Here is a 26723-nt window from a genome sequence, read left to right on the forward strand (position 1 = left end):
GGATGCCCGAGAGGCTTTGCTGGCCGCTGTGACCCGGAGCTGGGGCTCAGCAGCATGTAGTGCCCGGGACAGTGCCTCATTTCATCTCTGGGGAAGTTCTGGACTCAGCTTCCCAGGGCTTCCCACCCCCATGGGCTGAGCCTGGCGGCTGGGGCTACCACACTGGGGAGAAGTGGCCAGCCGTAGGGGACTTTGTGGGGAGGTGGTTCTGAGAGGGAAAACATCAAGAAAACCACCAACTCACATTCTGTATTTGCTCAAAATAGACAGCCCTTTTCTGCCTTCCCTCAAGCCTCCAGAATCCCCCTCACAGGAAAGTTTCAGACATCTCTCTCCCTCTCCTCAGAGGAGCTATGCCATTTTTGTCTCTATTCCTGAGATTTATCATGATTGACTGGGACCAATAGAAGCAGCTGGGAATTTTGGGTGGTTCTTATTTCTGTTTGTTGGGTTTTCCCCAGGCCTGGCCCAAGGAGACTGACAGAGGCAGGGGTGAGTCCCAGCACAGGAGCCACAGCTTTGAAGGAAACTCCAACCCTACCGGCATTTCCCTTCCCCTGCAGTGGGAAGGAAACGAGGAGGGGCCAACTGACCGGGGGTGCAGAGCAGGAAAGGGAAAGGAACCTCTGCGACCAGAGCCACCTCCCTCCTCCTCTGCTTCTCTGGGGCCAACAGGGGTCCGGTGGGGAGTAAGGAAGCCTTGCTGGGGGGACTGGGCCCTTTTGCTCCCACAGAGCCCAGGAAGGGGTTGGTCCCTGAGCAGGGCACTCTGCCTGGCCTCAAACTGGCAGTAAACCGGAGCGGCCTTGCCGGAGAAGCATCAGATCCACCCCTTTCTGCTTCTTCCTGTTGTAGGTTTTTATTATTAGACTCCTGGCTGGTTCCCTCTGATTTAGGAATCAGTCCCGGAGTTGCTTTCAGTCTGAGTTCCTCTTCCCCCTCTCTTCCCATCTCCCTGGGGTCTCCCCTTCCCTCCCCAAGGACGGTGGTATTTCATTGCCTCCTAGGCTTAGAGGAAACCAGAGAGGGATCAAAGGAGGGGTAAGGGATTGCTCTGTCCCCAGAGTGTGGAGAAGCAGTGCTGAAGGAGGAGGGACAGAGGCAGAGATAGAGGGACAAGCCAGGAGCAAGAGGGCAGGTCCTTGGGATGTCAGAACATTACTCAAGGTTTCTAGGAAGAGCGGGGAGGGAACTGTGTGTTCCAGACACATACGGACCCAAAGTATTTATCATTTAATCCTCATAAAACCCTGTGAAGTCGTGAGATTGTCTCCGTCTTATGGACGAGCTCACTGAGGTTCTGTGACTCTGAAGAGCCCAAAGTTGATCTTGGGCTCTCTGATTCCTCCTTCAGTGCCCCCTGCTCCGAGACAGCTGAACCACCTTTCTGTTCAGCAAGGATCTCAGAGAGGAGTTAGCAAGAACTCAGCCCAGCTTCTGCCTCAAGAGAGCCTGAGGTCTCTGCGGAACCACGGCAGGAGAATGTCAAGGAAACAAACCTCTGACCGAGACCAGAAGGAACCGTGTCAGATTTGCTCCCTGGCTGTCCCCGGAACTCAGGAAGCTGCCCTTCCTCAGGACGTTGAGCCCTGCTGGCCTCACGCACGTTTTCTGGTGGAGGCAGAAGCCCCGATGCCCTGGTCTGGCAGGTGGAGAACTGCCAGGCCCTGGTCCTGCCCCCTAGCCAGTGGCTCCCACCCCCCAGTCAGTGATGGACTTCTTGTGAGTGTTGGAGGCTGGGAATTCCCCCACCCACCTCCTTCCCCATCACACTTCGGCCCCAAAGGAGCAGAGAAGACCACCATCACTATCCAGAAAGTGCCACCGAGAACTCTGGACTGGAGGATGTGGGCCTGTGGTCGGAGCTGATTCATGCTTCTGCCACCCATTTCCATACACTGGTGTCCCTCTCTCCTGGGCATCTAAAGTTTGGCCAGGTCCCTGAGGTTCCTCCTCCATGCTCTTAGGCTAGGGTTCCCAAAGGTGGTGACTCTGCTTCGTCTTTGAAGCCATGGGGGGACGTTTTCTCACCAGTTCACCTGGTGGGGAAGTGTGAGGCCACAGCAGCTGACAGTGGGTGGCTGAGGGAGGAAGTTGGTGTAGACGGGATGTGATGTCTGCCACAGTAGCGACAAGCTCCCGCCCCCCGGCCCAGTCGCGTTCTTCCAAGGGAGACAGACAACTGTTTTCTATCTTCACGGCACAGACTTGGGAGAAAGGAGCAGATGACAGTGAAGTCACCTCAGGACGCACACAGAGCCAGAACCAGGCCTGGTCTCACTTGGGCTCAGCTGGCAGCAGCCTGGCCCTGGTTAGGTGGGAGAACTTGCTCTGGGCCACCTTTGATCTTTGGGTCCCTGTTCTGTTGTGGCCTCCTGCTCCTGTCCTGTTATCCACAGAGACATGCTGAGATTGGCCCTTAGCAAAGTAATTCCAGAGAGAACATCTGGGGTTGTATTTGCCCGTCCGGCCATCCCTGCTACATCGGCAGTCGGGAGGATTCGGTTAGCCCCTCTTGCCTGCGGAAGCTCAGGCAGGTTAACAGGGCAGCAGAAACCATGGGGAGAGGTGTGAAGTGGTGGTCTCTTCCCCTTCTTTTCTTCTCTTAACCTCTTCTGTATTCCTAAGTTCTTCCACTTCTAAACACTGAGCAGAGATGCCAACGCTACTTCCTTTTTTGAACCATAGTGACCCTGTTTCCAGCAAGGAGCTGGGCCCAGAGCTCAGAACCGGGACATCTTAACCATAGGTTTACCATCAACTTACTCTCCACTCAGTGCCTGTCACAGGGTTAGACATTATTGGGGGTTGGAGATCGTATGAATAGACACAGTCCTTTAGGAGCTAGATGAGCATACAACTGGCTTAATAGTATGTATGTAAATAAATGCATAATAAATAGCTACCTGTAACAGAAATAAATGATGTTTAAGGATTTTCTTTTAGTTTCTTAGAAAATGGAGGCCCCACTCCCAGGATACTCCTGCTGCTTTTGGAATAATGCAGGGCCTGTGTGACTCCTTGGGATCCCGGGCACGCGTGATTCATGTTCCCAGGGATGAGGATGTCAAGGAGTGGGCAGAGGTAAACCAAGTGGTCACGCTTCGTTTACCCGGGGGTTAAGAGCTGAACTTGGAGCAGTAGGTAAAGGAGAGAAAGATGAGAGGAAGACCTTCCAGGTGGCCTGAGTGTGCTGGGGGAAGAGGCTGGATTTGTGGGCAGTCACGTGGGTCCTCAGACAGCTCTGACACTTCAGGTAGGAGATCATATCTGATTCAGGAGTTGGGGGTGGGGTGCAGGTGAGTGATCTGCCTTTGGAGGCAAGGGCTGTGACCTGCCACCAAGGCAGCCGCCTGACTGGCTAGAGGAGGGCCTTGGCTGGATGGGGGTAAAAAGGGGAAGGTAGGGCTGCTGGTCTGGGTGGAGCGCGCCCATGGATGCCTTGGCTTTTACTCACTTACACTTGTATTCATTTATTCACTCAGCAAACAGTAGTGAACAAAATAAAATGACTCCTGGTCTGTCCTGTACTCTAGGTTAGAGTGTCTCAACGAGGGGTTGGGACACTTTACTGTGTCTTAAGTAATTGGGAGTTGTGTCATAAGTAATTGATACTAATAATTAAAGTCCTGAAATTTTGTAAATTATTTCCTTAAAAATTTGAGCAGTTACCTTTATGTTAATGTTCTACTCATTCACTTGTATCCTGATATGAGGGAAAGGGGTAGACTTGTGGCATCTGCACAGGCTGTGGGTGGCTCAGGATTCACTCATGGGCATACGTGGTGCAGGAAGCCCGCTCAGCTCTCAGACCGTGGGGGAAAATCGATTGAAGGTTGTCAGTTTAGACTGGTAGCTTTCAAACTTTTTTGCCCGGTCCCATGTTAAGAAACACATCTTACAGTGTGATCTGTGTGTGTGTGTGTGTGTGTGTGTGTGTGTATGTGTATACATAACATATAAAAAGAAACAAAACTTCATGAAACATTTTATTTATCTATTTTTGGCTGTGTTGGGTCTTCGTTGCTGCACGTGGGGCTTTTCTCTGGTTGCGGTGAGCGGGGGCTACTCTTTGTTGCAGTGCACGGGCTTCTCATTGTGGTGGCTTCTCTTGGAGCATGCATGGGCTTCTACGCGCGTGAGCTTCAGTAGTTGCAGCACTCGGGCTCAGTAGTTGCAGTACACAGGCCCTAGAGCACACAGGCTTCAGTAGTTGTGGCTCGCAGGCTCAGTAGTTGTGGCTCGCAGGCTCTAGAGCACAGGCTCAGTAGTTGTGGTGCACGGGCTTAGTTGCTCCGCGGCATGTGGGATCTTCCTGGACCAGGGATCGAACCTGCGTCCCCTCCACTGGCAGGTGGATTCTTAACCACTGTGCCACCAGGGAAGTCCATGAAACATTATTTATACTTCCTACTTGCAATGAATTCTGGTATCTTCAATTCTATTCTATTTTAATCTGTTCATTTTCTTTTTTAAAATGTAATTTTTATTGGAGTATAGTTGATTTACAATGTCATGTTAGTTTCAGGTGTACAGCAAAGTGAATCAGTTATAAATACACATATATCCACTCTTTTTTTTTTTTTTAATTCTTTTCCCATATAGGCCATTACAGAGTATTGAGTAGAGTTGCCTGTGCTATACAGCCAGTTCTTACTAGTTATCTATTTTATGTATAGTAGTGTGTATATGTCAGTCCCAATCTCCCAGTTTATCCCTCCCCCCCACCCCCGATAACCAATCTGTTCATTTTCATTTAAAATAAAGTTACTCTTGACTGACTAAATTGATTCCACGACCTGTGGTTTGGAAAACGTTGCTCAGCCAAGCTGAAGCAAATATGAAGGGGAAGCAGGAGGATGGTCATGCCTCTCTGAGCCTTCCTTATCAGCCACAGAGTGTCAGGGTGAAGCCTGAGGGACCAGGCCTGAGGGAAGCCTGTCAGCCCTGTTGACTCAGGTTCTCTCCTCAGAGCTCCATGAACCTGCCTCCTGACAAAGCCCGGCTCCTGCGGCAGTATGACAACGAGAAGAAGTGGGATCTGATCTGTGACCAGGTACGGGGTTTGCGGTGGGTCCGGAAGTGGGGGTGTGTCTTGAGCTGGACGAGGCAGCAGGACCGTGGGCATTGACTGCAGCTCTGGGGTTCCTTGAGGAACCCTGGCCTGGGCGTAGCCTCAGTCCATGCTTACTTCCTGTTCCAAAACGCCTCTCCTAACAGAGACAGGGCTGGTAGGCCAATAGCTGCCACAAAGCATTGTCTTGATTTCTTCCCAGTGAGCAGCAGCCTCGAGGAGGTTTGTGTAGGTCTGAGGTATAGGGTCTGCTGTGGAGGAGTTTGGTGTTTTTCCCAGCAGAGCTTGTTTCTGCCTTTCCCCAGGGTGAGGGCTGTCCCTGGCTGGGAAATCCAAAGCACCATTTTTCTCTCACTCTGCTCCAGACCTGGCAAATAGTAGGATTTTCCCCATTATTTACAGGCCTCTAGGAATGAGAAGCCCCAGTCCTCTAGTCTCCTGTTCCCAAATCTCAGAACATGAGGATTGGAAGCTCTCCCTACATGAAAGTGTTTAGAGCCAGAAGAGAAAATAGAGATTATCACTTAGCTCAGAATCAAGAACTAATGCCCGCGGCCTTGCTCTTTCCCCTGCACACATTTGAAGATCACAAGTCATGAGTTTCTGAACTCAGACAGGCCTGTCTGCACTGCTGGAGAGTTGGCTTTTAGTTCCTTACCTCTTGGGAGGTATGGAAACACCTGGCACAGAGTGGAGGCAGTCTGTTTACCCAGCACTTTCTGATGGAGTTTTGTCATAAACATAATTTTTTTCAAGCCCTGAACAAAATCACAGTAGCTAACATTTATTGAGTACTTATTATGGACCAAGCACTTTATATATATACATATATATATATATATATATATATATATACACACACACACACACACACACACACACACACATATATGTAGAAATATTTAATCCTCACAAAAACCCTCTGAGGAAGGCACTGTTACATTTTATAGAAGCAGAACCTGAGGCTCAGTAACTTGCCTTTCACTGGTAGGTGATGGAGTCAGGGCTCAGGCCGCCAACTCCATCTGTGCTAACTATTCCTCTGCTTCCCAAGTCATGCTGCTTGACCTAAGGTAGAATCATGCTTCAGAGAACCTAGTCCAGGTCGCTCCTTCTCCAGGGAAGGCCCATTTCCTTGAGTTCTGCATTAAGAGGAGTTGGTGAGCACGGTGAGCAGCTACCTGGGGTTTGGAGAACAGCAGCCCTTTGGTACTGAGTTTCTTTAATTGATAATCTCTCAGTCTTTTCTAGGTCACATAATGTCAGCTCTTTCTCAAACCTTTCCTTTTTTTCTTTCATTTGTTTTTAGGTTCTGTTTCCTAACATTATATCATTCTCCTGGACCCTCTCCAGCCCCTAACTCTTCAGATATCTCTGTTGTGGAGGCCCTTGCAGGACCAGAATGCTTAAGAGTTTTCCCTGAGTTTTCCCTTGGGTCAGATGAGGGGGTTGGGCCACAATGGGGAGCCTGTGCCCTGTGTGGAAGGGGACGGAGCAGTGATCTTGCTGAAAGCAGCCTGCAGCATTTGGGGTTGCTTCGATTGTTGGGACCTGGGACCTGGGCAAGGAGCAGAAAGTGTGTTTGCACTCCTGAGCTGTGTTAACACAGCAAAACCAGTCCAGTCCCAAGTCTGGACTCAGGGCTGAGAAAGTTGGCTTCTACAAGGCCTAGCTCCCCTCCCCTTCGCCTTGCTAACCCCTGTCCATTAGCTGGCTAGGAAGTGAACAACATTTCCCAATCATGTCTTTATTTTGGGTGCTGTTTAGAGCTACGTAATCCCCGCATCTTCTTAGCAAGCAGCAGGCTCTTAAAATAATTTTTAATGTAGAAAAATATTTTAGGCTCAGGGAGTACTAATTGAAGGAGGAGAAGATGGCAACAGATGAGAAGTAGCTGAGGATAAGTCAAGAAGGGGAACCTATGGTTTGGGTGATGTTAAGGGCCAGGTGATAACTTTAGGCGTCCCCTCACATCAAACACTGTGAGTGCCCTACTTCCTCAACACCCCCCTCAGAACCTTGGGTGTCTGTGTACACACACGTGTTTCCCTTACAGGAACGATTCCAGGTGAAGAATCCTCCCCACACTTACATCCAGAAACTCCAGAGCTTCTTGGACCCCAGCGTAACTCGGAAGGTGAAGTGCGAGGCAGGGAGGCCCCGTTTTGCTGCCCTTTACAGTCCTGTGGGGTTTAGGGGCAGACCGTTTGACTTGGGTTGGGACTGCTTCTGATCAAGGGGAGTTGGGTTTCTGTGTTCTGAGGCCATGGCCCTGGAGTGGCTGGCTAGTAACAGAGGGCAGGACTCTAACTGCCCTCTTGTACGCCTTCCCTTTCCTTTCCTACCCCTTTTGCTTGTATTGTAAAGTTGGCTTGGGGACCTCCATCAGTGACAGAAAATTCCATGTTTACAGAAGTTCAGGAGAAGAGTGCAGGAGTCAACCAAAGTACTGAGAGAGCTGGAGATCTCACTTCGTACCAACCACATTGGGTGAGTCAGATTTGACCATCAGAGCCTTTTCACCTGGCCTCTTAGGACCTGGTGTCCACTGAGGATAGTTTGCCTGTTTCATCTCCCTGCCATGGGGCAGATTTGCCTCTTGAATGGCTTTTATTTCCCCAGAGAGCTTCAGACTGTTCCTTTTCTGGCTCTTCTCCCCCTCAGCTCTGCCAGCTGCTGACTGGATGCTGCTGGCAAGCTTGGGGCCTCTCCTGGGGTCCTCAGCCTGTGGCTTTGAGTGGAAGACATTCCCACAGCAGCTGAGACTGGAGTCTGCCTGTGGCCTGGGGCTGGGCCAGGGGAGGCCCAGAGAAGGCTGGGGATGGGGGAGTGTGCTGCATTGGGTAGCCGAGACCTAGTTCATGGACTGTTTGGTGCCCGGAAGATTATTTGCTTGATTATAAGACAATTTTAGTTCATGAGCAGAAGCAGCTTCCTGAAGTACCAGGGAAGATCTAAGGCAGTGGGGGCCAGGAGCTGAACACCTTCCGTATTCACTGACCAGGGTACTGCCAACCCATTGACTGGGCCCCTAGAAACTACATGAGTCTTTTTTTGCCAGAGAAGTGGGGAACCGGCACCTGCTGAACAGACAGAGGGCTAATGCGTGAGATACAGTGAAAGACGGCTGTGGTCTCAGTTTTATAAAACTGTAACCAGCCAGAGTAAATATAGTGAAAGTGGGAGAGAGAGAGAGAGAGAGAGTGTGTGTGTGTGTGTGTGTGTGTATGTACACCAAGGACAGTGAGGGACACCTGATGGAGAACTGCAGGCAGGGCTACAGGCCTGACCGAGGGGCCTGGCATGAACACTGAGAACTTACACGAGTGAGAAGTCGAGCCTGGGGTCGGGGTGGAGGTTTCTGGGAAGGTTCCAGCCCCAGGGTCCTGGGCTTCCTGAGAGCAGGGGTAGAAAGAGCAAAATGACATAATACGCCTTCCCCTCCTGTCCCCTCCCAGGGCTGAGGCTGCCTGGGGTTCTTATGGAGGCTACCTGTATGCAGCCAGCTGCCTCAGCAACAGTTGTAGGGGAAATGGCACAGGAAAGAACAGGAAAGGGACAGTTCCTGGCCTCAGTAGCTGTGCTTGATGGCCAGAGTTGGCTTTCACACCTCATCTGTGAACCAGACATTGAGAACTGACCTGCTTGGAAATGTGTAACTAAGCCTTCACCTTTATTTGGTGAAGCTCCTCAGAAGGAAAGGAAGAACTGCAGAAGCCTCATCAGCTACCCGACGTGAGAGAGCAAGAGTGACACAGATGGCAGCTCCAGACACCGTCTACCACCCTGCATTGCTCCACAGGGCCTTTACCCCTCCCCGCTCCCTTCTCTCTCAGGCCCTCCTGCCTTCCTTATTAAGTCCTGCTACGTGAGGATGGGGGTCTGCTTTTCTCAGGAGAGGGCCACAGAGCAGTGCGGGGCAGTCCCCTCTGCCTGCCCCTTCTACCTGGTGCCATCCGCCCTGGCCATTGGCCAGGAGCTGGGGCCAGAGCAGCATGGTTCCCAGGCCCGGGCCTCTTGGCAGTTGGCACACAAGCTAGAGGTCTGGACCTGGTCCTTGGTTCCCAGGAGCAGCTTAGTGTCTGGCATTTTAGGAGCTCCTGTCATCCGGACTGTGGCTTCTCTGGGAGAGTTATGTGGGAGGGCCCGGATCCGTCCCGGATTCTGGGGCAGGAAGAGTTTGTCAGGCTGTCAGGCTGGGGTGTGGGTGCTTCAGGGCAGTAGGAGCCCAGGGCAAGGTAGGGAGAGGAGGGTCTTGCTTCGGCAGCAGCCTGATCAGCCCCAGGCCTGCAGAGATGGGAGCTCGGGCCTGGAGTGGGCGGGCTGGGAAGTAGGATTCCAGAGCCTCTCCTGCTCCTCCTCTCCCTGGTTTGTATTGGTTTTGCGGCCTTGCCTAAGTGCCCTTTAACCTCTCCTCAAAGTGTCAAGATCCCGAAAATAGCAGTGTAGACTCAGACAGGAAATGAGAAGGGGGTGGGGAGCTGGAGCGCAGACAGACAGGAAACGGGAGGCCTGTCGGCCCCCAGAGAGGAAGCTAACTTCAGGCAGCTCCGGTGTCAGTCAGCCTCAGCCAGAGCCGGCTGCCAGATCTGAGCCGGGCCTGGTGCTCTGGCCCGGCCTCTCTCTGTAGCCCGGGGTGTGGCCATCAAACATGGCGCTGGTGTTCCAGCTGTGGGGGAGAAGCGGCCTTGCAGGGCTGTTTGGCGCAGCTGGCCTAGAAGGACACCTGGACGCTCAGAGGGAACAGAGCACAGGAGAGTCAGGGTTCATCCTGAGAGTTTTATGTCTCTCTGGGTCCTGTATATCTATAGGACGAGAATGAGCCTGTCCTGTAACAGTCCTGGGACTCGCTCCTGACTTTCCTTCCAGGGATGTCTGAGTTCAAAAGGCCTGAAGGCAGAAGGGTGAAAATGCCCCGGTCCACTGTCTTTAGGGTGCTTAGTTGTCTTCCCTCCTGCCTCCCTGGTTCACCCTCTTAGTGGCCAGAGCCACTCTGGGGTTACTTGAGTTCCTGACTGTCCCCGCATCCTTTTCCTATTCTGCCAGACTCACCCTGACAAAACACTGAAGTCCCACGTATCCCTCTGCTCACTACTTCCCAAAATACCTTTCCTTGAACTTGGTGGAGAGCCTTTTGGCCCAATATGCCTCTGTTCCAGACTCTCTTTGACCCTCCCTGCCTGTCTTTTAACTGAGACTTCTGTCAAGTCGGGGACCTGCTGGCTTCTGTCAGAAACAGCTCTGCACAAGGGCTACAGTAAATGCTCTGTCTAACCCTCAATTCCTCCCAGGAACGTGGCATCAGGACGGTGCGCCCAGCCACGTGCTGGACACCAGAGACCTAGAAAATGATTGAGTGGGGCCCTGGCCCTTGAGGAGGGGGCTACTGAAAGCTGGTTTGGCTAACATGGTGTTGGAAGGCCTGTACCTTTCCTCATCCCTGGCTCTCCCGCCTAGGGACGGTCCAGGCCGGTGACGTGACCATGGCTGGGTCTGCCACAGGCTTTGATCTTCAGAATTCTCCCAGACTGGTGCTGAGTTCCAGAGGATCCAGGAGGGGGTGTCGTTTTGTCAGAGGCACCTTTTCCTCCTCGCCCTCAATCCACTTTAGCAGACCCCTCCACTATGTTTCCTTTATCTGTAGGTGGGTGCGGGAGTTTCTGAATGATGAAAACAAAGGCCTGGACGTGCTGGTGGATTACCTGTCATTTGCCCAGTGTTCCGTCATGTGAGTACCACCTGGGACTAGGGTTGGGGAACGGTGAGGAAGGACATGGTCCCATTCTGCTTTGACGAGGAAGGGTGAGCTTGCAGTAGTGAAGATGGGAATGGGAACCCCAGGCAGGAGGGGAGGACCCAGGCAGCAGCGTGGGAGTGGACAGGCGGCCAAGGGGCTGTCTGAGATCAGTGAAGAATGCCAGGTGACTGGAGTAGAAGGTGCATTTTGGGGAGCAGGAGGAGAGATGTGGAACGGGAGCTCAGAATCCGAGCCCAAAGGATCCAGACTCCATGCTGGGAGCCGTCCAAGGAAATGTCCTGGCTTCTGGGAGAGATGCCCTGTGGGATTCGTTTGCTTTGGGAGAGCTAAGTCTTCAAGAAGCAACTTTGGGTCTCCAGTTGTGAGAGGGTTACTCCAGGTCACCCCAGGAGCAGTGAGCATGACCTTTGACACAGACTGAAAGTGAAGCATTCAGTAACCTTTGTCAAGCAGGTGGGGGGTTTGGAGGCAGCTGGAAGTGAATTAGCGCAGAGGAGAAGGCAGTGTGGGGTAGTGGAAGGAACGAGGGCTTTCAAGTTAAGACAAAGCCCAAAGCTGGGTGTGGGTCTCTTCTGTCCTTTACTGTCTGCGTGACCTCAGGCAGGTTTGCTGAGGGCCTCTTATGTAAGAGGAGATCCATATTCCAGGGTTGCCATAAGAATTAGATGATAATGTGTGTAAAGCAGTTGTAGTATTTGGAACATAGTCTATACTGTGGTAGCTGCTTTTTATTTGTTAATTGTTATTATTTAAGGTGTTGTTCCCTCCATAATTACCTAAATATATGGAAAGAGGGATTATATTGATCGTTCATGGCATGGCCAACACATTCAGACTTAGACCCAAGGCTTACGTCAGCCCTCGGGTGACTGATCATCCCAGTTTGCCCGTGACTTTCCCGAGTGTTAGCGCTGAAAGTCCCGCGTCCTGGGGAACTCCTCAGTTCTGGGACTCAGCCCCAGCCTCGACTTCCACTTTTCTTGCTACTGTCTTTGCCCCTGGGCTGTTCTCCTTCCTCAGCAGGTTTTCACCCTCATCTCCTTAGGGTTTCGAACTAATGCCTCTCCTAGGTTTGGCCTTTGTCATTTTTTCCAGGTCATCCCCTGTTAAAACCAAGAGTGGCCCACTCCCCATTCCCGTCCCTACAGAAGTCAAGCCTCATGATCCTCCTATCCCTTAAAAGAAACTCACTCTTTTTATAGAAAGAAATGAAAAACATTTGCTGAAGCGATTTTTTTTTTTAATTCAGAGCTTTTATAGCAAAAGATGTAGATTATTTTTCCAAATAAGCATATCTTGTTTCAAAAGCAAACAAATTCCAGCTGCTTGAAACCAAAATACACTGGAACCTCAGTATTGTAGTGTCCACAGCAGTACCTTTGACTGTGTTTTTAAAAGAAAGACTCGGAGCAGGTGAGGTAAGAGTGTGTGTTTTGGGAAGGGTTGAGGGGAAAAGAACGAAGCCAAGTAGAGTTTGAGTGAAGGCACTTATTTGTAAACTGCACATCCCAGCTCTGGGGAATACTATTATTCACGGAGGGAAACCACTGGCAAGTGGTTTCCCTGTCTGGGAGACTCCCCTGATGTCCGCTTGAGAGCCCCGTTAAGCATGTGATCGTCAGGATCCTGAAGTCTGCTCCTGCTTCCTTGGGAACACTCAGGCATCTGCAGATACCGCTTCCTATTTCAGAAAGCCTCGGCCTCTGTGCCTTTGACCCTGGGGCTGTGCGTGTCTGAGCAGAAGCCTCCTTGGGGGAAGAGCCTGTAGGAGATGCTTGCTCAGTCCTGGGTGACCTACTGGAGGAAGAGGACAGGAAAGAGGAGTGGGGCTTGTTTCTCAGAGGGGGTAGATCCCGATGTGGGGATATGTAAAGGAGAAGGCCTTGTGGGTTTGTGATCTTGAGCTGTCCTCCTTGCCCTGGCTACACTCCCGAACTGCTGATGGTGGGAGATGTCTGGTCCCAGAAGCAGGAAGTGACATAGAAACCATCCCAACTCCGGTGGGGACTAAGGACCCCAGTTCACACCCTCGACCTGTGATTTCTTCCCCGAGGGGAGCTGAAGCCCAAGGAGCCTCTAAACCAGAAAAACCTAGAAGCCTTAAGTAGAACCATGGAAAGAAAACCCGGTCATTAAAACCCAGTGCTAGGATGAGACCATGGTGCTTTTCCTGAACATAGAGGCCTGTCCCACTCTGGCTTTGTCGGGACCCCCGTTCCCTTCCACTCAGACCTGGCCTCGTGAACCTAGTCCAGAGCCACCCGGGCCCCACCCTCAGGGCACTGAGAGGCCCCTTTGGCTGCTGCCATTTGCCCCCTAGTAATCCCTTCAGTTGGCCTGTTCCCCACCACTGCTCTGCAGGGCGGATTCTCCAAGGGGAGCGGCAGCTTCTCTGAGATGCCCCTCTATGGCTGGGAGTGCAGAAAGACTGCCAGCTCCCCGCGTCCCTTCGGGCCCGTGGGGAGGTGACTCCTGGAGGCCAGTGGGGGGCAGCGGCTGGCCTCGGTCAGCACCCGCATCTCCTCAGATCCCCCTCCTGGTTGCTGCCGGTGACTACTCTGCCCTACTCAGCCCTCCTGACCAGGGTTGGGTCTCTGCTGCCCAATTCTGCTTTCTCTTCTGCTGCCCTTGCTTCTTGTTGCCCTAGATGTCTAAAGGGCGGGGGTGGGCTCGCCGGGCGGCTTGGCACTGAATTTCTCCTGTGTGTGCGCTTGTGTCCTTTCCTGCTCCAGGTTTGACTTTGAGGCTCTGGAGAGTGGTGACGATGGTGCATTTGACAAGCTCCGGTCCTGGAGCAGGTCCATCGAGGACCTGCAGCCACCCAGCGCCCTGTCAGCCCCCTTCACCAACAGCCTCGCTCGCTCTGCGCGCCAGTCTGTGCTCCGGTATGTGTGCTCTCGCTCTGCCCGCCTGCCTCCCACCCTCGTCCCCGTCCAGGTCTTGGGTGACAGCGGTGAGTGCTCATGCTCCTCCCTTCACTCTTGCTTCCAGGCTCAGCTCTCTTGCCCTCTGCCTGCCAGTCTGTCTCTGGTCTGTCCTCTCTGTCTCCTTGACTCTGCCCAGCGATCTGTCCTGGGTAAGTACATCACCCTCGGCTGTGCCCACCCCATCTGGGGTTCCAGCCCTCCCCTCTCCTCTCCCCGTCTCTGGGGGCGCCTCCATTCACCATTCTCACTCTGCCGTTCCTCCAGGCCTCTGGGCAGGGCTTGTCCTCACCCAGCTCCTTAGTCTTCACCAGCTGGTCCAGCACCTGCCCTCATGTCTGTTTCCCTCTGCTCTGCACGCAGCCCCATCAGCTGCCCGGAGACCAGCTCCCACCCAACCTACTGCTGCTCACCTTCCCTTCACTTCTTCCTTTAGGCCTTTTTTTTTCCTCCAAGGCTGCAGCGTGTTCATTTGTCTGTAGTATCTGAAGAGCCATCCTGCCCGGAGGCAGGTGGACGGACCGGATGATTTCTGAGAGCCCCTCTTACAGAGGGAGGCTTTCCTTTGGGTCCTATGGCCCTTTCCATGGCCTCTGTCTCTCAGCCATGCTTTTCTCCTAGTCTTCTTTGGGTTTTGCCCATTCTAGTCATGCACGAGCGGATACCACTTGTGTTTCCTTTTTTTTCCATGAAACATCACTAGGGGCAGTCAGATGTAGTCCCTAGCCCTTCTATAGCCTTTGGGGTCTGCTCTGTCTTTTCTAGGACATAGATGTGGGATGGGAGCTAAGATGCCCCTGCCCCAGGGAATGTGTTAAAGATGCAGTGACTAGAAGGAGGAGGAAGGATGGCTCAAATGAATGTCTCCTGGACCCATCTTGAGGTCTAGGAAGGCCTACACACCTCGTGTTGTATTTTGGAGGACGTCTGGGCTTAGGATGGTTTGGGCACTGGTTGTAATGCTGGGATCCTGGATAGTTAACTGACAAAGACCTGTTCCAGGGAGGTGAAAACAGTGGAGCGCCCTGACCCCTGCACCTGCACCCCCTGCGTCTCTCTGGGCTGCTGGTGCAAGGTCCTCCGTCCCCCTTTTCTTCTGTTGCTGAGGGGCAGCCTGCTGTCTGGGTGATGGCAAGTGCTTCTAGACCCTTCACCAGCAGCCCCTCTCCCCCAGGTATAGCACTCTCCCTGGGCGCAGGGCGCTGAAGAACTCCCGCCTGGTGAGCCAGAAGGATGACGTCCACGTCTGTATCCTTTGTCTCAGAGCCATCATGAACTATCAGGTAAGGCGACAGCACTAGCCACGGGTGCTCTGCCTCTTCTGCCTCATCTCCCACACCAGGAGAGCTAGGAAGGCACCAGCTTGTAAAAGACAGGTTTGCTGGTGGGCCTGCAGTCAGGGAGCTCCGGCTGGGATCTGCCTTCCCCACCGTCACGGTCTCCCCTCCTTCTGTCCTTTCCCCTTGCTACAGTATGGATTCAACCTGGTCATGTCCCACCCTCACGCTGTCAATGAGATTGCGCTCAGCCTCAACAACAAGAATCCAAGGTGAGTTCCTTCCCTCCCCTTTCCTCCCCGCTCTGCCCAGGACTCTGGAGAACTGGGCTGCACTTGTCCCTGCCAAGAAGTCCTGCCTGGCCTCAGGTCCTGTGGCCTAGGTCAGCGCCTTGGTTTGGCCCCTCACCTCTGCTGGAGGAGGAGTGTTCTGCTCTCCTCTGGTCTACACAGCTCAGGGAGGGAGAAGGCCTGCCTTCCCCTGCCTTCTTTCCCAAACCCACCCTCTCCCTCACCACCGAGGCTGTCTCTACTCTCTTGAAAGGACTCACCCAGTTGTGGAAGTGAGCTGTGTGGTGGCCAGGGTCAGGGGCTAGGGTGTTAATCTTCATTCTCCACCCCTTAGGACCAAAGCACTTGTCTTAGAGCTCCTGGCAGCCGTGTGTTTGGTACGGGGAGGTCACGAAATCATTCTTGCTGCCTTTGACAATTTCAAAGAGGTCAGTTTCCTATACCCGCGCGCGTGCGTGCGTGCGTGCGTGCGTGTGTGTTTGGCGGGGAGGAGGTGTGAGCCACGTAGGTAAGCGCCCTTTCCTGTGATCTCACACATCCTAGGGATTTTAACAGCCTAGTGCTTTTAGCTAGGTAGTCTGCCCCCTGCTTTTTTAAACCAAAACCCAAACTTCAGTCTTACTAGATCTTGTGTCGGGAAAGCTCCTGATTGGCCAGCGAAGGATGCCCTCACTTGAGGGCTATAGTCCAGCAGTTCTAACCTGCTGTGCAGCAGAATACCTGAAGAGCCTGTGTTAAATGCACAGACCCCTGGGAGGCCTGGCCATCTGTGCTTTAACAGGCTCCCCAGGTCGTTCTGAGGCAGTGAACCCACTGGTAGAACCCGAGGCAGTTATATTTGTAGTGGGAGGAGAAGGCAAGCAGGGGTCCTCCTGGGGTGTTGGCTGTCGTTGGTGAGGGGAGAGGGAGCTCCGACTTGGAATTCCCCAGACTCTGGGCCTGGCTTTGAAACCCCCATCTGCTTGAACGTAGGATTCCTCGACATACAGCTGCAGCTGCTGGTCCCACCTCTTCCTCCTTTTTGGACCTCTTCCCTAGCATCCATTGTTCAAGCCAGGAAATGGCTTTTCCTCCTTGAAGCCAGAGGCTCAGAGGAGTCTCTGGACCCCTCTCAGCACAGAGGCTTTCCTGCACCCAGGCCTCTCTCCTGCGTCCCCACTAGGACTTCAGCCTCCTGCCTCGGCCATGGCCTCCAACCTTCCTCCACCCTCCCTCTTTCCTTCAATAGCTCGGCAACACCAGACCCCTGTGTTTCTTCTTGGCTTACCCTCAGAGGCACCCAGAGCCCAGACTAAGGGCCCACGCTTTACTGTGCTCCCTCAGGGACCCAGAGCAGATGCCAGGTCCCAGGCTTTCTTCTATCATGTCCCAAGTGACCCGTTACATAGAAAGAACTGTGGTTACACTTGGTCTGAACCAGTCCCTTTGCTGGATGTTCCTGGGAACCAGGACTCAGGGCCTTGGGTTCTGCATGGGACAGATCCTGTTACTGAGAAAGTTTGCTTGTTCAGGTATGCAAGGAGCTGCACCGCTTTGAGAAGCTGATGGAGTATTTCCGGAATGAGGACAGCAACATCGACTTCATGGTGAGGAGCTGGTCCTGGGTCAGGTGCATGCCCAGCAGGGCCGCCTACTCCTTGAGAACAGGGGCTGGGCCGACAGCATACTTTGATGTTCTGTGTAGGACCTCGAGTGGTTCTCTACTCAGTAAATGCTCCTTGTCCACTCACTCACCCCAGAAAGCTTTGAGAAACTCCAGGACAATTTCTGTCTTGTGTCTACCTCCTTTCCCCCTTTGTGTGGCCGTACTGTCCCTGATTTGGATCCTTTCTGAGCTGCTTTCCTCTTCCCCAGCTTTTCCTCTAGCTTCGCTTCCCTTCAGTCTAGGGTATACAGCTAGTAGGGTTGTCTCAAGGAATACCTGCTGGTGTGCAAAGGAAATCAGCCAAATATTCATTTACACCTATTTCTCATGTAATTTACTTGTCTTCATAAAATGAATATTAAGTTTGACGTTTTTTAAGTTAAAATTCTCTTATTGCTCCCTGAAAGACTTACCTTTTTTACTCCTTTTGATTATCCACCTGATGATGCTGGCCCTAACAGCTGCCTCCCCTCCATGTCTCGGCTCTCTCTGCCCCTCTGGGCTGCTCCTTCCCCAGGTGGCCTGCATGCAGTTTATCAACATCGTGGTGCACTCGGTGGAGGATATGAACTTCCGGGTCCACCTGCAGTATGAGTTTACAAAGCTGGGGCTGGAGGAGTTCCTGCAGGTGAGCTGGGCTGGAGTCCTCACGGGGTGAGGCGCTTCGGGGAAGAGGACCAGCTTAGCTGTATCACAAGGAGTTTTTCTTTTACAAGAGGCTAGTCACGGATGCTGCCGGCACCCGGCCTGTCTTCTGTGACCTGGGACTCTGGCCTTTGCGCACAGGGCTCCTCAGTCAGTCGGCTCCACAGGGCGAGAATCTGACACGGCTACAGTAGGAGCTCCCTGGGTCCTGGGCTCTAGGAAGGGGTCATGGAGGCTGATGAGGAGGCTCCCCCAACTACCACTCTCTCTGCTTTTCCCCAGAAGTCAAGGCACACAGAGAGCGAGAAGCTGCAGGTGCAGATCCAGGCATACCTGGACAACGTGTTTGATGTGGGGGGTCTGCTGGAGGATGCCGAGACCAAGAATGTGGCCCTGGAGAAGGTGGAAGAGCTGGAGGAGCATGTGTCCCATGTAGGTGGTCCTCCTTTGCTGCCAGAACCACTGTTGAGGGTGGGGAGAGAGTGGGGACATCTGAGTCCCAGGAATCCTGAACTGACCTACTTAACCTCCCGACTGAGCCTCAGGGAAGCCTCAGAATCCACTGGGGCTCTCTAGCGCATGCTCTGGCTGAGGCACTAGTTCATCCGCCGTGGAACACACATTGACCTCAGGACTGGGTGTGAGGTGGCCTCAGGCTCGAGAGAGGCAGATGTGGCCATTTGCCTTGTACTATTTCATGTGGTCTCAGACCCTGGGCCCACAGTAGTGACATAGGGAAGCCACTGGGCCAAGCTGCCTTTGGGGCCCTGGGTGGAGGGGTCGGGCCTGGGTCCTGACTGGGGTTCAGACTGTACTGAGTGCCCAGACTTCAGGGCCATCCCCAAACCTGCCCTTCTCATCCTGCAGCTCACAGAGAAGCTTCTGGACCTAGAGAATGAGAACATGATGCGTGTGGCAGAGCTAGAGAAGCAGCTGCTGCAGCGGGAGAAGGAACTCGAGAGCATCAAGGTACCAGGTTACATGGGGAAGGGAGCCCCTGACTGGTACTGGGTGCTGGGGCCTGGGGATCTTGCTTTTCGTTCCTGAGTCATGTCAAGTCCTCGAGAATCCAGATATTAATTCACCCCTGAGGCACTCAAATGAGGGTGGGCTGATGATTTCACCCCATGTTTTAGCTGGAGAGGGAAGCTGGAGCCAGAGTGGGCCAGACACACACACAGGAGGGTGGGAGCAGGTGGGGCACCTCTGGAGCCCCTGTCTCCTCCTGCCAGCCCACCCCCTTGCTTCTCCCTCACCCGCACCTCCACGTGCTTCCCCAGCCCAGCGTAATGAACAGGCTCAGAACAGCCCAGGTACTTGGGGCTGTTTATTAGGATATCTACCAGGTATCCCAAATTGGAGAGCAGGGCCTCCTCACATTTCAGTGTCTTCTCTGTCCCTCACCTAACTTTTTGTTAGTTATAAAATCATGCCCCAACCCATCTCTTCTTCCACAGGAATACAATTATGCTGGCTCTGTTGAGCTCAGTACATATCTGCCAAGCCCCTGCTAAGAGTCTGAAGCGCTGAATTGGGAGTATGGAGGATAAGGCAGGGTCTTGTCTGTAGGGGGCTTCCAACTGAGCGACTATACAAACCAAATGAAATGAGAGCAGGACTGAGGCACAGAGGGCTGAGAGCCGCCATAGCAGGCTGCTGGTGGGTCAAGGAGAGTTTCACAAGGGCAGCCTTCTACCTGGGCCTTGAGGGACCAGTGAGACTGGGCTGGAGCAGTGAGGAAGGACACTGCAGGGTGCCAGCCAAGCAGGCTTGCTCTTCGGTCCCCCCTTCTTTGGTTCTGCTGCGTTCCAGTTTTCCCTGGGTTTCTGCCGCCCTCTGCCTCTGAGCGCCCTCCCAGAGACCCCTGGGTAGGAAGTCTCACTCCCAGGAGCATCGCCTGCTGCGCCTTCAGGCGCTCTTTTCTTAATGGTGCTATCTGCCCAATAGGAGACTTACGAGAACACGAGCCACCAGGTACACACCCTGCGGCGGCTCATTAAAGAGAAGGAGGAGGCCTTCCAGCGCCGATGCCACTTGGAGCCCACCGCCCGGGACCTAGAGTCAGTGGGCAGCGAGGCCCTGGCCCGGGTGGGCCCTGAGGAACTGAATGAGGGCATGCCCCCCTCCGACCTGGACCTCCTGGCTCCGGCCCCGCTCCCCGAGGAGGCCCTACCTCTGCCTCCGCCGCCGGCTCCTCCCTTGCCCCCTCCACCTCCACCGTTACCAGGTAAGCAGGACCCTTACCTGGTAAAAGGCAAGAGGTGCAGCCTTATTGTGGGGCCAGACCAAAAGCCCAGTCAGCAGCATCTCCACAGGGAGAAACTGGGGATGTGGCTGGAAGGATGTAAAGTCAGGTGGGAGAGGCTGAGGTAGGGTTAGAATCCGAGGGAGGCTCAGGTTACTAGGGAAGGGATGTCTACGAGCAGATGTGGATCTGTTTTAAGGAGCGTAAAGATGCCGCTCCTGATTCCTCTGAAGACATCCAAGGAGAGGGCTTAGACCAAAGCAGGAGAGAGTGGGTCAGAGACAGCACGACCTGCCCTGTCAGTTAGGACCCCTGGGAGCCACTTGGGCAGGGAGTTCATGCAGCCTCCTTCCCTGATAGTCTTTAAGGACAGGTAGGGCAGACAGAGGGGAGTCTCTTGGCCCCTGGGTCACTGTGCTATTTCTTCTTTTCCCAGACAAGTGTCCCCCAGCCCCACCTCTCCCCGGCGCTGCTCCCTCTGTGGTGTTGACAGTAGGCCTGTCAGGTGAGTGTCCCGAGGGCTCTGGGCAGGGCTGGTGGGACCGAGGGAGTGTGTCCTTGGCTCCTGCCTCACTGATCCTCCTTCCAAATTAGCCATTCGCATTAAGAAACCAATCAAGACCAAGTTCCGGCTGCCTGTCTTCAACTGGACCGCACTGAAACCCAACCAGATCAGCGGCACTGTCTTTAGCGAACTTGATGATGAGAAGATCTTGGAGGTAGCAGGGCCTGGGGCCCTCAGGGCTGGGGTTGGGAGCTGGGGACCAGGTTTCCCTTTAAGGTAGATCTCTTGGCTTTGGAAGAGCCCTCAGACTCAGCCCTCCATGTACCAGAGCTGAGCTGATGCTGGTGTGCTGCCAGGGGGTCCTCTTGTAGGATGAGGCCACAGCATTTTCCCTTCTCATCAACTCCTGCCAGGACCTGGATCTGGACAAGTTTGAAGAACTGTTCAAGACAAAAGCCCAGGGCCCTGCCCTTGACCTCATCTGCTCCAAGAACAAGACAGCACAAAAGGCTGCCAGCAAGGTGACCCTGCTGGAAGCCAATCGTGCCAAGAACCTGGCCATCACCCTCCGCAAGGCTGGCCGCTCAGCTGAGGAGATCTGCAGGGCCATCCACACGTGAGGCTCCCACTGACCTTGCCCTGGTCCCCAGCTAGTTGGTAACCCACCTAGGATCTCCACCTAGGATCCTAGCCTTCCCTGGAGTCCGTTGACAGAACTCCCTCAGTCATCCAGTGGCTTGGCCAGAACTTACTGCATCTGTGCTGTGTGCCAGGTACTGTGTGAGGTGCTGGGGAGTAAGCCCAGACCTTCATTCAAGGAGCTCCCAGTCTAATGGGAACAGTCCAGTAACATTGGGTGACAACACCAAGGTAGTGGAGGTACAGGCAGCTTTGGGAGAACAGGGAGGGCCAGGTAGCTGAGCTTGGTGATCAGGGAAGGCTTCCTGGAGGAGGTGATGTCTCACTTGCGACCTGAAGGATGTATATGAACTCCAGGTCAGGGCCTGGAGGGAGAGGCATGGTGCCCTGAGTACTGAAAATTGACTCTGGCTTTAGTGTAAGGAGGGGAGTAGGAGAGACAGAGTAGAGAGGCGAGTGAAAGTCTTGCAGGCTGGGCCTCCTAAGCCACGTCCAGGTGTTAAGACTTCTCCCTAGTTGCAGAGGGAAGACATCGAAGGGCTCTTAAGCAGGGCATGGAATGTGACCCTAGGATCGCTACTGGTGCTGAGTAACACCAGTCCTGGAGTTACTGGAGGTGAGACAGTGAGTCCTCTGCCTCTGGCTGTGTGCTGCTCAAGACCCCACCCTCCGTCCTTATAGGAGCTGAAAAATGAAGGGATGACAGATAATGTGGGCAAAGGCAAGACCTGAGGTGGTCCCTCCCTCCTACACAGGTTTGACCTCCAGACACTACCCGTGGACTTCGTGGAGTGCCTGATGCGCTTCCTGCCCACAGAGGCTGAGGTGAAGCTGCTGCGGCAATACGAGCGGGAGCGGCAGCCCCTGGAGGAGCTGGCGGCCGAGGACCGCTTCATGCTGCTCTTCAGCAAGGTGGAGCGGCTGACCCAGCGAATGGCTGGCATGGCCTTCCTGGGCAACTTCCAGGACAACCTGCAGATGCTCACGCCGGTACGGCCCCCACCTGTATCATGGTTGTCTGCGGCCGCCCCTCCGCCCTTTACCTGCTGGTCGCCTCCCCTGCCAGCCCCTCCCTGACTTTGCCGCATCCCGGCATGGGGCCACTCAGCTATTCATCTTGCCTTCCAGCAACTCAATGCCATCATTGCAGCCTCTGCCTCCGTCAAGTCCTCACAGAAGCTGAAGCAGATGTTGGAGGTGGGGAGAGGTTGGGATGGAGGTGCCGGGGGTTCCCAGGTCCTGGGTGGGGGCCTGGCGCTATACAGAGAGGAGGAAGGAGCCCTCGGGTCTTGCCCTGAGTTCCTCCCGTGCCTCTTTTGGACAGATCATACTTGCCCTGGGGAACTACATGAACAGCAGCAAGCGGGGCGCTGTGTATGGCTTCAAGCTCCAGAGCCTGGATCTGGTAAGATGGTGGGGACAGCAAGTGGCCAGGAAGCTGGAGGGGGCAGCGGCTGTGGAGCCAGGGTGTTCAGCCCTCTTGCACTGACCCCTCTCCCCCTCTACCAGCTGCTGGACACCAAGTCCACTGACAGGAAGATGACACTGCTGCATTTCATCGCCCTGACGGTAAAGGAGAAATACCCAGACCTGGCTAACTTCTGGCATGAGCTGCACTTTGTGGAGAAAGCTGCAGCAGGTGAGGGGAGCCTGGCCCAGCAAGCCTGCCTCGTGTCCAGCTCAGGACAATCCCTGGAAGCTATGAGGAGGGGGAGCACTTGGGTGCCTTTCTTTCTTGCTTTTGTTTTCTTTTTTCCGACCACTTCAAAGTTTTCCGCTGGGGCCGTGGGCAGGGGCCACCCCAGAGGGAGCCTTCCTACAGGCACCAGGCCCCACCCGGCCCTTTCCACTTGGGTGCTGTGGGAGCTGGACGGGAAAGGCAGTGGAGGCTCTTCACTGCCAACTCCCCCAAGCTGGCCCCAGAGCCTGTGTCTCTGTGATGTATGTGCAGTGCTTAGAAAACCCATGAAGCCCCCCACAGACCTAGGGTGGCTGTTATTTTTGCCCCCCTCGTGAAACTGGGGCAGGCCTGGGGCAGCTCTGTTTTGGAGCCCAGCAGTCTGCGGCTCACCTTCCCTTGCTACCTTCGGGGTCAGGAGCCCGCGGCCTCTTTTCCTTTTCCTTGCCCCTGTGAGAGCTTGGCTAGCTTGGTTCGCCCCTCTCTGTCCACGCCGGTAGCTCTGGAAGTGGGGCTCCCATGCTGAGCGGGAGGGCTGGAGCTTGCTGTAGTCCTCAGCCCGGGCTCTGGTGACAACAGTGTCCCTGGAGAACGTGCTGCTAGACGTGAAGGAGCTGGGCCGGGGCATGGAGCTGATTCGGCGGGAGTGCAGCATACATGACAACAGCGTCCTGCGCAACTTCCTTAGCACCAACGAAGGCAAACTGGACAAGCTCCAGCGCGATGCCAAGACAGCCGAGGTGAGCACAGGGTGGAGGTGGGTGGGAGAGGCTGGGGCCAAGGTGCCGTGCGCCTCTGGCGGGCTTAGTTCTGGTTCTTGGGTCAAAGAACTTTCGTCAAGCAGCTGGCTGGCTGATCGTGGGGGAGAGGGGGCGCTGGGGGTGGCAGGCAGCTGCCTCTGGAGACGCACTCCAGGGGGCTTGGCGAGCCCCTAGTTCTTTGCCCTCCCACAGGGGCTGTGGGGGGCTGCGGCTTCCTGTGGGCCTCCTGCCCCTGCTGGGAGCCGGGCTTCTCGTTCCCCACCAGGCTGACCCCTTCTGCCCACCCCCTCCCCAGGAGGCCTACAATGCTGTTGTGCGCTACTTCGGTGAGAGTCCCAAGACCACGCCTCCTTCTGTATTCTTCCCAGTATTTGTCCGATTCATTCGTTCTTACAAGGTGAGCAGAAGAGAGGCTTTTAAAGAGGAGTTTGGCTGAGAGAAAACTGGTAGGGGGAGAGAGGGCTGGGCTTCAAGCTTGGGCCTTTTCCGTCTCCTCCTCTGAGTCCTGCGAGGGAGCGATGGAAGCTGGCCACAGGCCTCTTAGCTGTGAACTGGTGGGCAGGGTGGGGGCCCAGGCCCTTCCTGTCATTGTTTGGGGCAGGAAGTGCCCCTCCAGAGAGTGGCCACCTGGGGTTGCTGGTCCCACCGACACCCACTCTCCACCCTCAGTGTCAGCCCCTCCCCTCACAGCCCGTGTGAGCCACACACATACACACACACACACACACACCCCGCCCCCATCTTTCATGGTTCTTAGGAAGCAGAACAAGAGAACGAAGCCCGCAAGAAGCAGGAGGAGGTAATGCGGGAGAAGCAGCTGGCTCAGGAAGCCAAGAAACTGGATGCCAAGGTGGGTGGGACCAAGAACTGGGGCCTGGAAAACACGGCAAAGGATTAGGAGTGGGTGGAGCAGAGAGCTGGAGAGGAGATGGAGAACTGGAGCCCACAGACCACCCAGAGGGCCTGATGATGGAGTCCAAAGGGATGGAGAGGGGGGCTATGGGAGGGGATTCCTAGGCAATGATGGGGGCTGGGCTGGCGAGCACAATCAAGGGCATCCTCAGACTGCATCTTGGGGCAGGAACTAGCCCCGTGGTACGTTAGCGGTGACTCCCTTTCCCTTCAAATGCTCGGCTCTAGACCCCATCCCAGCGGAACAAGTGGCAACAGCAGGAGCTAATTGCAGAGCTGAGGCGGCGCCAGGCCAAGGAGCACCGGCCTGTTTACGAGGGGAAGGATGGTACCATTGAGGACATCATCACAGGTGGGGCCCTTTTCCTTCCCTGGTGCCTGGCCACTGGGCCCAGCTCCCAAACCCCAACCATAGGCCTTTGGGCCCTCCTCCTCCCACCCCACCCCCATGGGGCCTGACCACTGTGTCTCTCTCCTGGGCCACAGTGCTGAAGAGTGTCCCTTTCACGGCCCGTACTGCCAAGCGGGGCTCACGCTTCTTCTGTGATGCAGCCCATCATGATGAGTCAAACTGTTAACCCCCAAGGCTGGGGCCCTTGACAGGTACTGGGCACCACAGCTGCCCTCTCTGCATGCCCACCTCCCAGGACTCCTGCTGGGTCCCACAGGTGCCTCCTCTCCTGCATGACTTGGAACCATTCTCTGGCAGCCTCGTGATGGGGACACATACTCCTTCCCTTGCATGCCCCATGCTCTGAGAAGCATGGCTTATCCCCTGCATGTGCCCTCAGGGAAGTGGTTCTCTCTCCCACTAATGCTGTCTGGCTTCAACTAAGACCCAAGGGGTAGGGAGCTGCCAAAACAGGCAGGACCAGACGTGCCGCCACTGATCACTGAGGCAGAGTCTCTGGTCCTGGGCCCAGGTATCATTTGTCCTTGCCTCCTGTAAGAGCTCTGGCAGTGGCTTCTGCCCAGGGGCATCAGATGACCCTTGACCTGTTTCCTGATATCCAATCTGCCTGGGGTCTCTTCCTAGCTTCTAGATCTTGCTGAGTCCACCTTGTTTCTGTCACTCCCCAGTGGCCTCTAGTACCCCCACCTGTTCTTCTGAACGTGCAGAGCCCGCCCAGAAATCTCCCTGACCATCCCCTCCAGTCTCTCTCGACCTCACGGCTGGCTCTTCGCTGGCCCTGCCTGTGTGGCTAGGCCCTCAGAAGGTGGGCCTGGCCCAGCCTCCCTGCCTGTTCACAGGCCTCTGTTTCCCCTACAGGCCTCCACCACCAGCCCCTTGTCGTTTGCCACCAAGCCAGGAGTGCCGCACCGCCCGCTGGCCCCCCTCGGGCTCCAGGCCCCCACTGAGACCTTCTTGGAGGCAGAAGCACTTCAACCCTGAGTCCTTCAAGTCCAACCAGTGGACCTGAAGCCCTGGCGTTGGCCAAGGGCCCAGCAGAGGGCTACGCTGCTCTCAATCCAGTGTCCACCCTCTCAAAGCTGCATCTTGCCTGCCGCCACTGTGGGCACTAGGTCTTTCAGGGCCTGGCACTTCCCTGGTGCCTCCAGCACTGCACTTTGCTCCCAAGGTCTTCAACATCATTTCCTCAAGGGTCAGCTCAGGGCTGGAGAAAACCATTTCCAGCTTTAGGCTATGTATGGGCACCTAGGCCCACCATCACTAGAGCCAGAGGGACGAGAGGAGAAAGCAATTTTCCCTTCTTTTTTCCCCCCTTACTTTTTGCAACCCGATGGTCAGCTGCGATCTAGAAGTGTCCAAGCTTAGGGGCCCTGCCAGTCTCAGATCGTCTTTTACCAGGAGCAAGGCTCTCCTAAGCCTGGGCCGTGTGCCCTAGTGATAAGGGGAGAGGAGAGATGCCACGCTCCCTGCCCTTGGCCCTTTGCGTTCTCGGCTGACTAGCCATGCCGAGGTGGGCAGAGGACGAGTTTTCTCTGCCTAGAGAAAGGGTGTGCCAAGAACGTCCTCACCTCCTTCCCCCAGCTAGGTTTTGTTGGCAGAGGCGGAGTCATGTCGGTCTTAGCTATTTTCTCCGTCCCCTGCCGGTTTCTTCTCGGCCCCTGGGAGGGAATACAGGGACCCACTCCTTTTTGTACATGTACCACTTCCTTCTCTCTTGTACATAAACTCCAGACTTTCCTTCTCTCAACAAAGGCTTGAAATACCAGGCCTGACTCTGCCTCCTCTTTCTGACTGTGGGGGGGCTAAGCTGGCCGTTTAGGCTGACCCAAGCCACGGGGATAGAAAGGAGGCTGGGCAGAGCTGCCACGCTTGGGGGAGGTGAGTGCGGAAGCCTGGAGAAGGAGAACCTGGCTAGTTGGGCTCCAGCCACACAAAGGGAGGCAGGCCTGCTGTGAGGC

General features: G+C 54.7%; 1 protein-coding gene across 4 annotated transcripts in view; it reads left to right on the forward strand.

Annotated features, from left to right (window-relative positions):
* The window catches only part of FMNL3 (formin like 3), a 54966-nt gene extending 28436 nt beyond the window's left edge, over positions 1-26530 (forward strand). The window contains exons 2-27 of one of the 4 annotated variants that reach the window (XM_082421314.1): positions 4973-5056; positions 7131-7211; positions 7488-7564; positions 10719-10802; positions 13565-13717; positions 14931-15039; positions 15229-15305; positions 15658-15751; positions 16835-16909; positions 17486-17596; positions 17899-18045; positions 18481-18582; positions 19561-19840; positions 20295-20363; positions 20453-20577; positions 20777-20979; positions 21758-21992; positions 22131-22199; positions 22327-22407; positions 22512-22641; positions 23260-23420; positions 23737-23838; positions 24199-24291; positions 24582-24705; positions 24840-24956; positions 25624-26530. In XM_082421314.1, coding sequence (XP_082277440.1) covers positions 4973-5056; positions 7131-7211; positions 7488-7564; positions 10719-10802; positions 13565-13717; positions 14931-15039; positions 15229-15305; positions 15658-15751; positions 16835-16909; positions 17486-17596; positions 17899-18045; positions 18481-18582; positions 19561-19840; positions 20295-20363; positions 20453-20577; positions 20777-20979; positions 21758-21992; positions 22131-22199; positions 22327-22407; positions 22512-22641; positions 23260-23420; positions 23737-23838; positions 24199-24291; positions 24582-24705; positions 24840-24931 — 2958 coding nt within the window. In that variant the 3' untranslated portion in view covers positions 24932-24956; positions 25624-26530. Of the gene's footprint in view, positions 1-4959; positions 5057-7130; positions 7212-7487; positions 7565-10718; positions 10803-13564; positions 13718-14930; positions 15040-15228; positions 15306-15657; positions 15752-16834; positions 16910-17485; positions 17597-17895; positions 18046-18480; positions 18583-19560; positions 19841-20294; positions 20364-20452; positions 20578-20776; positions 20980-21757; positions 21993-22130; positions 22200-22326; positions 22408-22511; positions 22642-23259; positions 23421-23736; positions 23839-24198; positions 24292-24581; positions 24706-24839; positions 24957-25623 lie in introns of all 4 variants that reach the window. The other 3 variants (XM_082421313.1, XM_082421315.1, XM_082421316.1) reach the window with 3 other exon arrangements.
* Positions 26531-26723: the final 193 nt, after the last annotated feature.

Source organism: Balaenoptera physalus (genome assembly GCF_965194825.1).
Source record: "Balaenoptera physalus genome assembly, chromosome: 13".
In the NCBI taxonomy this organism is placed as follows: Eukaryota; Metazoa; Chordata; class Mammalia; order Artiodactyla; family Balaenopteridae; genus Balaenoptera; species Balaenoptera physalus.